Source organism: Coloeus monedula (assembly GCF_965178545.1).
Source record: "Coloeus monedula genome assembly, chromosome: 1".
Classification (NCBI taxonomy): domain Eukaryota; kingdom Metazoa; phylum Chordata; class Aves; order Passeriformes; family Corvidae; genus Coloeus; species Coloeus monedula.
In genome coordinates, this window is record NC_138781.1 from 7946248 (window position 1) to 7956153 (window position 9906).

At 38.8% G+C, this 9906-nt stretch overlaps 1 protein-coding gene across 4 annotated transcripts in view; it reads left to right on the top strand.

The window, feature by feature from the left end:
* RBM33 (RNA binding motif protein 33) overlaps nt 1-4301 on the top strand; it is a 99244-nt gene extending 94943 nt beyond the window's left edge. For all 4 annotated transcript variants that reach the window (XM_082283691.1, XM_082283692.1, XM_082283694.1 and 1 more), the window contains one exon: nt 50-4301. In XM_082283691.1, the coding sequence (XP_082139817.1) occupies nt 50-98 (49 nt within the window). In that variant the 3' untranslated portion in view covers nt 99-4301. The remainder of the gene's footprint in view (nt 1-49) is intronic.
* The last annotated feature ends 5605 nt before the right edge of the window (nt 4302-9906 follow it).

Below are 9906 nucleotides of genomic sequence, written 5' to 3' on the forward strand. Positions count from 1 at the left end.
CCAGAATCAGTCTGAGCACCGCATTTAACCTTCTTTTAACTTTTGACAGGCACATGATAGATCTGTCCCACATCAACGTGGCGCTGATTGTGGAGTGATGTCTGCTGAGAGAAGCCCCAACACCAACCTCAGTGGACTGTGGAGCTACAGACTCACAGTGAAAAATGCATCGGGTTGGGAACCCTGTCAGCTCAGTGTGTAACTGCTCTGTTGAACTACAGAAAGCACCGAGATGACCTCCAGGAGAGGGGAATTCAAGAGAATCTGCAAAGGTGGAATTTCTGTTTGGTTTCTTCACATTCTGTTGTAACCACATGGAATTATAGAATTTTTTTTTTTCCAAAATGCTTTTGATGCATGTAGACACTGTTCTTCAAGATCCTACTGTGTGACCACAGTGACTTGAGAGAGAATGGTTACAGCGAAAGATTTAAAAAACTTTCTTCATAGCAAAGAATATTTGATAATGGTTGCTCTTATCTTCAGTGCAAGGTATTTGAATGAAAACTCATTTTTCTAAACAAATTAGTTGCATTGTATACCTGAGAGCACAGAAGGTATTCTTGCATAGATTTGAACATGGTCTGCTTCACTGAATAGCAGCTTGCTGAGAAGCTTTGGAGGTGACACTGGAAAATTGTAGTTTTGATCTTTGTAAATAAGTCTGTCTTTGCATTTTTCTATTCCAACATAGAGTTCCATCTTCTCTTTCCAACTCTGCTTATTCCATAAAACCACTGCTGTACTTTGCCTTGGTTTTTAAAAACAAGGATCTTCACCCTTCAGTAGCATCATGGGTTGGTGAACTCTGAGTTGTAATTAGGTTGTTTTAAGTAACACTGCCAGATGCAAGGAAAAAGAAATACTTGGTGGGTCACTTCAAAAATGTTATGCAGGAAGAGTGGTGCATTCCTGGTAGTTCTTTTGGGCTAGTGTTTCATGGTTGCCTCATGCTTTATTTTGATCAGGTTTTTTTCTTTGAGATTTATTTTGTGATTAATGCTGAACCGTAAGAAACCCATAACTGAAAGGACTTGTTTTGATATGGTGTTCCTGATACATAAAGGGCTATAAGGACATTGTGAATCTCCTCGTGAACATGTCAGTTCCCAAAAATGCCATGCAAACGTTAAGGAGCTTATGTTTTATTCAAAGTCAAATTCGTAATATTTCCTTTTGATTAGAACCGTCCAGATGGAGTTGCCAAAGGAACAATTTTTTCAGTTACTTCTGAATAAACTTATTAAAATGTCATCTTTATATTGGATTCCAGTTTTTATGAACATTTCCTTAGTTTTTAGACCATGATGTTTTGCTCCATGCTTTATTTTAGGAATACTCTTAAGCACTCTACCTACTGTTTGAAGGGAGGGGGACTTGCAGAAATGTAGGTTTGTTACCTGAGTGACTGCAGAAAAACACTATGGGTATGAAATAAAAGAGCTTCAAGTGGGGTCCAAAATAGGCATGCCAAGCTGGAAAGGATGAGCTAAGGAAATTTATAGTACCTTTTTTTAATAGTATCTATTTTTTTTTTAAGATTTAATGGCACAGATACCTATTTGTCTTTCTTCCACTTTTGGTCCAGATTTTCAATTAGGTAAAAGTTACCAAAATGATGAGTAAGTACTGTCAAAAGTCTGCTAGGTAGACCTGCTCTCTGTTCATTGAAATAATATAGAATAACATGGTGCTTAGGAAATACTCTTAAAGTCCATTTAAAACGTAGTGGCAAAACACAGTAACAGAATGAGAATCTTTTCATGGAAGTGAGGTTTATACCCTCATATTCAGGCATAATGTTTAATGACAGCCAGCACAATTGCTGTACATGAAGTGCTGTTAGTGCTTCAGGGTCGAGCCAAGCCCAGGACAGAGCATGAGCTGCAGGTAGGAAGTGCCCAGTGGGACCAACCCCAAAGACCTGCAGAGTGATCAGCCCTGGGCTGTTTAATGCTGACACCATCAGCTCTGGGACCCCTGCACTGCCTCCTCAGATTATGTCACTTCTATTCTTCAGAATAACTGCTTACCTTTAAAACAACACATTAAGCAGTTCCTCATCCCAGTGTTAGGGAGCAGCTTCTCTGCAGTGAGAAGGACGAGGAGACATCTCAGAGTGGAGTGATAGTGGTGCATGTCTGGAAATCTGGGAGAGATGCAAACGCCAGACAGGCCAGCAGCTGAGTTCAGCAGTAGGAACATCTGCAGTTGATCAGCTGTCCTGTCAGAAGCAAACATTATTGGGGTTAGAGGGTTTCTTGGAGCCTAAGAATATGGGTTTGATTCAAAAGTCAAAGAAGTTTGTAGAAACACTCCTGCTTTGGGTTTTGAATCCATCCCAAAGAGCCTGAGGTTCAGCCAACTTAAGTTTTAAAAAATTTTATTCAGTTGGGTTTTTAAATTTTTTTTTTTTTTTGACAAATGTGTGGCTTTGGAATAAAGACATTAAATGGCCTCATATCTATTTAAATGTAGGAGTGACGTGAGCAATGCCTGTTTAATGAGTAGATGCATCCTCTTTAACAGCAGTTGCAGGAGATTATTGCTTGTGCATAGACAGGGCATGGGTGGATTGCTGGGAATTAATTCAGCTGCTTACTGCAGTACCTGGGTATCTTCCTATATGTAAACATACTATATGTATGTATGTCTATATTTGTTTTATTATACACATACATACATACTCACACCCTGTGTTGTACCATATCTCTCTAATATCCTGAAAAACTCAGTAGCAAAAGTAGCAATTAGGTGAGTCATTTTTTAAAACATTTGTGTTCTCTTACTTCTCAAATCCTATCTTAAAAGTGGATCTCTTGGCATTGATCAGTTTGGATGATACAGCTCTTTCAGATCCATTTGTTGTCTCCTCCCAAAAAAACCCAAAGGAAGTAGAGGTAAAGCTAGACGGACGTGTTCTTGATGTGTTCTCTTCCAGCACAGAGTTAAATCTGAGAATTTTAAGTTAACTTTCTTGGAAGATCTGTTGCAACCATTATCTTGTTCTTTCTTTGTAGTGAATTCACAATATGATGCAAAATGGAAAAAAAAAGGCATTTAATGTAGTATGTAAATATTGACCTTTTAAAATTAAAATGTTACTCAAAGTGCTTACAGTCAACCACATCTTAGCTATTTGTTAGTTTTTTGTGTTGTCTTATCTAAATTTAAATGGATATGGTTCCATAAATGTTGATGTGTTTTTGTGTATATCTTCAAATTTTTATAAAGATGCTAGTAAGTCAATACATATATCCTGATCTGTGTATTATTTGTTCAGTTTTTATTAGCATAATTTTATAATTATATAAATAGGCAACTCCAGTAGGTGGTTAAATGAAGTCAGCTTTTTTTTTTTTTTTCTTTTTTCAAATTATTTCATTTCCATCTTGTACCACTGGAAAATTCACTTTATTCATATTTTGCCTTGACTAAAATATCGAATTACCCATATGATCTGTGGTATTTTAGTAGAATGTTCTACTTTTTTTTTTTTTTTTTTTTAATTAAAAAAACCCCTGAAACAACTCTGTCCTTTAACTTCTGAGGGGAAATACAGTGCACTGTCAGACCAAGGCACGGGGTCTCTGGGTTTGTTCCATTGTGCTGTGTGGCAGGTACAAATTAGGTCTGTGGTGTAATACTGTCCTCAAAAATTGGGGCTGTTTTGGTTTCACACGTAGGCCAGGTTGGTGGCACGTTGGTGCATTGCAGTGTTATCAGTGGCACACGTTATCAGTGGCACACGAGCCATCTGATGGAGTGGTGTGTGGTGCTGGGGACACTCGGGGTCCCTGCCACAGGCAGGGGCATGAGGACAGGTCTGTAGCGTTTCCATAGCCAGAGGGATGCTGTCCTCAGCCCACACATATCCCCAGTGCCACTTTGGGAAGGAAGAGTGGGTACAAGCTCTCTATGCTGTCCTTGGATATCTAGTTTATCCCCCAGATTCGCTTCAGTTTTCCAAATTTCTGTAAAGAAGTCCTTCTAGCCGTCAAAATGCCAAGCAAACTGAGCATTTTAATTCACTGATGTTAGGTTTCCATTGCAAGGTTATAGATGAGAGTAAAACGGAAGGTTATTTCAGAATAACCTTGGAGGTCCCCATTGTTCTTTTTAACATTAGCTACTGGGGATAAGAAAAAACCTTTCACTTGGTGCTAAATTTTTAATCTTTTTTTAAACATAGTATCTTTTATCTGTGTAGCTTGAAATGATGCAGTTTCCCTGGAAGCTGCTGTAGGCACTTCCTGCTGCTGCACTCAGTAACTGCGTGTCTGCCTGTGTGTGTGGGTGTGTTCCCCGTGTAGCTCGGGTGAGAGGGGGGGTGGGAGGCTCTGGGGTTTCTTCTTTTGAGGGTTTTTTTTGGCCTGTTTATTTTTTTGGGGTTTTTTTTGTTTTTTTTTTTTTTTTGTCTGCTTGGGAGATACCCTGGATTTGTCCTCTGGCATAGTATTTGTGATGTTCCTGTCCTTTGTGTAGTACTGTGTCTGTGATGCAAGTCATGGTACTTGAAGGTAGAAATCTGGCTTCACCTGTTCACTGTCAAAAAGGCATTTTTTGTTCAGAGAGACATGAACCTTTTTTTAATGCATTTTTTTGTGCTTTTGTTTTTGTTTTTTTTTAGCATCATGGTAGATGAGAAATTAAATGTAAAGGAAACAAATCCTGAACAGATTTCAGAAAGTTAGCTGTATTTTACGGGTCATTTAGGGTAACACAGAGCTTTTGTTTCAATGTTACCTTAAATCATGCCTTGTCCTCTAATTAATTCATAAACATAATACTTGAAAGTATTTTATCTTAAATTACTATCAAATCCTAAGGATTTTCTGTAAGGTTTTTTGTAACCTGATTTTTAATCATGGAGATAACTTACTGTCCACATGAGCACAGGGGCTTGTGTACAAAACCAGATTCATATTGGATCCTTGCGTATACCAACTTCTGGTATAATATGGTTGGGAAGGATCATTTTGTTCTTTATAATGCTGCTTTTGGCAGGGTTGGGTTTTTTAATTTTAAAAAAACCAAACAAACTCCGTTTTCAACTTCTCTGCTTGTTTTGGTGGAAAGTGTGGTCCTTATTGCACTAAGGAAAACCTTGAGGGGAAGGTTAATCTCATGGGATCTTTTAGGTGCCTGTGTTGCTCTCTGCTTTCTTGGTTGGATGCACTGATTTTTCTAACTAACTGGAAATGGGCTTTATAGATACACTTTTTCAACAGGTTACACTGCTTTTATTTAGTGTAACAGCACTTGTGTTCAGTGGTTTTTACTGTCTAAACTTTAAACAGTATTGCAGATTACAAATACTTTTGTGAAAGAGCCTGTGTACAGTTAAATGTAGATGTATTGCAATGTTGTGTGTAGTCACTTGGCAGATAACAGTTTCAAACACTGCTGTATTAATGTTGTGTTTGTTCAGGATTTTCTTTGTCTGCATCTAATGGATTTTAATATGCATTGTATTTTTTTCCTAGTGTCTGTCAGGCTGAGCTTGGAATGTTACAGTTTTATTTCTATTTCTAGACTAACAAAACCATTTGTTTGCAGATTTTCTTTTTCAGATGATGAAACTTCTTTCAGCAGTTTTAACTCCTAATTAATAGACATTTTCATTTACAGATCCAGCAGAGACCAGATTCTAAGACTTACTTATTCACAGCTGATCTTCTGTACCATTGCATATAATTTTATTTATAAAGGAGCCCTTGGATTAAGTCAACTTTTTTTTCCTGTGGTACCCTTTGCCTCTCAGCTATGCTTTTTCTCATTTCCATCTCATTTGCTCCCATTTTTCCATTTTCACAAGGATATTTGTATCCTTATGTTCCTGCCCTTTTCACTCCCTGTTAAGCTCTGTTTTTTTTTCCTGAGTGCATTGCATTCAATCTTTTGCTCTGTTTTCTGTTCTTCCAGCTCTCTTGACAGTACCTGAAGCCTGTATCTCCCACTCTGAAATCCTACCATACTCTACTTCTCTTTGCAGACTTTGGTGCATGAAGCTGAGGTTGCTTTTATACAGGTGTCACTCCGTAGGCGATGCTGCCCATCCCAGAGCGCTGGAGAAGCACCACTTAACATTTTTACTTTGCAGTTTTACCCATGCTGGGGAATTTAGACATTTCCGTTACATGCTTGAGCATTTAGCCAGGCTAAACAGGATTAACAACTATTTTATCCTTTTCACTTTTTCAGGATCTCTGTTCTTGAATTCAGTGATAGTAATAGCACTTTTTCTTATTGCCACGTAGAAATACCAACACTGTCGACACGATTCTACCTCCTATTACTATTACTGAATGTGATCCTTCCTAACCTGTAAAGTCCTAAACAGTGTATATATATACATATATATATATATCTCTATATTTGGGTGTTTTGAGAATCATTTCAAATGTACTGCTCTAATCTGGATTGCAGAGTTTGTTTATTAGCAGTTCAGGATATAAATTCAACAGCCGACTGTATCATGCTGACTGCACTGGGAGTGCGTCTGCCTCATGTTTTCTACAGCATCATCTGCACAAGGTGTGCACTGCTGATTGCTTGAGTGTAATACTGGACTGGAGGATACCAAATAAGAGATCTTTGTCGTACCTATTTAAGTGAATGTAAAAATGGAAACACAAAGATGATCTCATGTACAAGTTTTTTTACGTGTAAATCCATGTTTGAAATGTGAACATGTAAATATATTTATTGTACCTAAAATATGTCAATAAAACCTGATCTTTATCATTTCCTGCGTTGTTGCTTGATGTACAACTTCAAACTTGTCAAAAAAGGCTTCACACACTGGATTATTTTACCATTTTTATTATGGTGTCATCTCTGGGCTTACTTTTACATCAGCATTGTAGCACAAGATTCTTCCACAGCTGTGCAAAGGTGCCCCAGATGGAAGCAAAGGTGGCTGAGGGTAAAAGGAACGTGTGCTTGTGTGGCTAGTTCAAAGGGTCTGAAAGCTAGGAGGAATCTCATAACGTACATACAGGAGGAAAGCTTGTGAGTGTTAAAGCTTTTCTGGTGTTTTTTACCCATACTGACATGTCTAATAAAAGATCTCTACTTTCAAATGTTGCCTACTTTAATTTATGACATAAAGAGGAGCTTTTGGCAAGCTCAGTTTGGTCACCATGAATTACTTCTTGAACACAATTATATCAACATAAATGGAGGCTAATTCCACTGGTCCCTTGCAGATCAAGAAAAGAGGTCAGAATGAGCTGTCTTGCACTTTGTAGGGTTACTTAGTAGTTTGTTAACATTATTCACAAAGTTAAATATAAAAAATCCTGACATCACTGGATGTGGCACCTGTGATCCAGCACACACGTTTCCAGGGAAGCATTACTAACTTGTCACATCATTACTGGGGTAGATCTCAAGAGAACATCATTAGATGGGGGCAGACTAATGACACCCCAAATTGCTTGTTCTGCTGGGAGCCTGATGGAGGACATACAGCAGCCAGCAACACAGTGACCTGAGAAGGCTCATCAAGGTAAAAAAAAAAATGCCTCTGATGCAGTGATTTAAATAGTGAGCCATGTAAGAACAGCCATGTTTGTGAGCAAAGTTCCAACTTAGTTTTCAGCCTGTGATTTTGTCACGTATTAACAGTGACAAAAGTTAAGAGCACACTGTAGGAGCACACTGTAAATATCCATCTGACTGCAGCATTGCCTCTTCCACATCTCCTCCTCTAGAGAAGACTCCAAACCGAAGTAAACCTCACCAAAACCCCTCAAAACGCAAACTTGATGAGTCCTATGTGTTTACTTCCTTGTACCACCTTTCCCTACCCCTGTCAATCCATAGTCTTGGGGCAGGAATTTGTATTTTAGTGATGTTGAAGCACCACTGAGCATCGACTCCAGTCTACTCCTGCCATAAACTGAATGGATTGACCATAGCACAGCACAGGGGAGGAAGAAGCTCCCTTTTCAAGAGGGCAGGTGAGGATTGGGCATAGAAGTCTGTTGATTTTCAGAAGTTAAAATGTCCTGCTGATGAACTTGCAGTTTTGTAGGATTTCAGGATTCATGCAGTGATGTGCTTTGAGAGCTGGAAGGCTGACAGCCAGGAAGAGAGGGAGGAAACCAATGGGGCTAAAAAATAGTTACTGAGGGGATGGAAAGGGAGTGACCAAGGGAGGTGCAAACAAACCTTTAAAATCAAATAGTGAGATGCCTAGTGCTGTGCTTCAAAAATTGGACTTGATTGACCTTAATTAATTTGTAATGATTTGGGCAGAAAGAGTTGGAGTGTGCTCACCAAGCGTGTTGGGAGAGAGATGAGGGAGGGCTTAGATGAGGAGGAGGATCAGAGTATCTTAGAGGAATTGGGTGAACTAGAGAATTAGAATAATAGAGGTGAGATTAAATTTAATCTTGCAAAGTGCAAGGCTATGCACTCTGGTATTAATAAATAAGGATTTTTGCTGTTAGAGTCACTGGGAAAAGAGGAAGAGCAGTGAATTAATTGCAGATACCTGATCTATAGATGGGGTGATCTCCTTTTTAGCCTGGATGCATCAGACACTTCCAGAATTGAGTTATCAGCATGTGTATGTGTGGTATGAAGATTTAGTGCTGGACTTCAAAAATTGCAACACAATCAGCTACCTCCCTACTGCCCTAAGTAGAAACACCCTGTGGATATTTATTTTGGGAATCTTTTTTGAATGGTTCATCTATCAAAGATTTCCTTTACTTTTGCTGTACACATTCAGCCTGTCAAAGAACAGGGCTTAAACTACAGAAAACGTCCTTAGTTGGGTTCAGTAAGAATTGACTGGTCACATGGTGCAACTACTCCTTGGTTTCAGATGTCAGTTCTGGTAACTGCTGAATATACATTAAATATATTCACCCATCCATGCTGTTCTGAAAAGATCCCAGGGGAATGTGTGCCTTCAGCTGGTGAAAAATTAAAGATGCTGACCAGGAAAATGTTCTGTGGAGATGCTGTTGGCATTGGGGATGCTGTGGGGAGAACTTAGGAGTTAAGCATTTCTATTTCTTCTGATTCTAGTCCTGTATTCCACTGATTGTTACCTAATTAAAAACCTTTTAATTAAATTACTGATTCTCCTTTCATAGGAAGGATTTTAAGACAGCACGAGCATGGACTGAATAGCCCCTCAGCCTTTTCCAATCCTGTTTTCTTGGGTCTCAAACAAATTTGGCTGTGCATTCTGAAACTGTGATGTTCCTGTACAGCATCACACAAGCCTTTACTTGCAGCAAAGCCAGTAAGAACAGAGAGAGAGGGGTTTGGGAGACTTTTTCCTATGTTTATCTATGACTGTGTAAGTCAGGTGCCTTCCACAGCCTTAGTTAATGTGGATCCCACTGCAGGGCCTGAGAAATGAGGGAATAGCTAAAAGCTTCAAAGAAAAAAAGTGGAAAGCAGCTCTTTCATTTGTTTTTGATAAGACTCAAAAGGTATTCAGGGGTTTGGGATGCCTGGCTGTTTTTACAGCCCCCAGTTAATTCTTTGTCACTTTTTATAATTTGCGTTTTTTAAAAGAAGTTATTACTGCTATCATTATTAACTTTATTATTGAAACTGGTGCTTCTGCAAACAGTAGCTGGATGCAAAATCTGAGTCGTCGGGACTGGATAGGTTGAGAACCTTGGCATTGTAAGTATGTCCTTTTCTATTTCTAGCCTGGATTTTTGTGTGGCAAAACCAGTCCTGGAAGCCAAATCCTGATAAACTGAATGAGAAGATAATTTCTTTTTATATTCTCCATCTTAAATACTACTATAAAAGGGCCTTGTCTGCAAAGTGATACCCACAGTTCCTACTGCTTCAAACCTTTCAGAGTCTTTAAAGGTGGTGGCATATTGCAAAGGGCTTGTGTTCATTCACTTGGGTCAGGAAAATTCA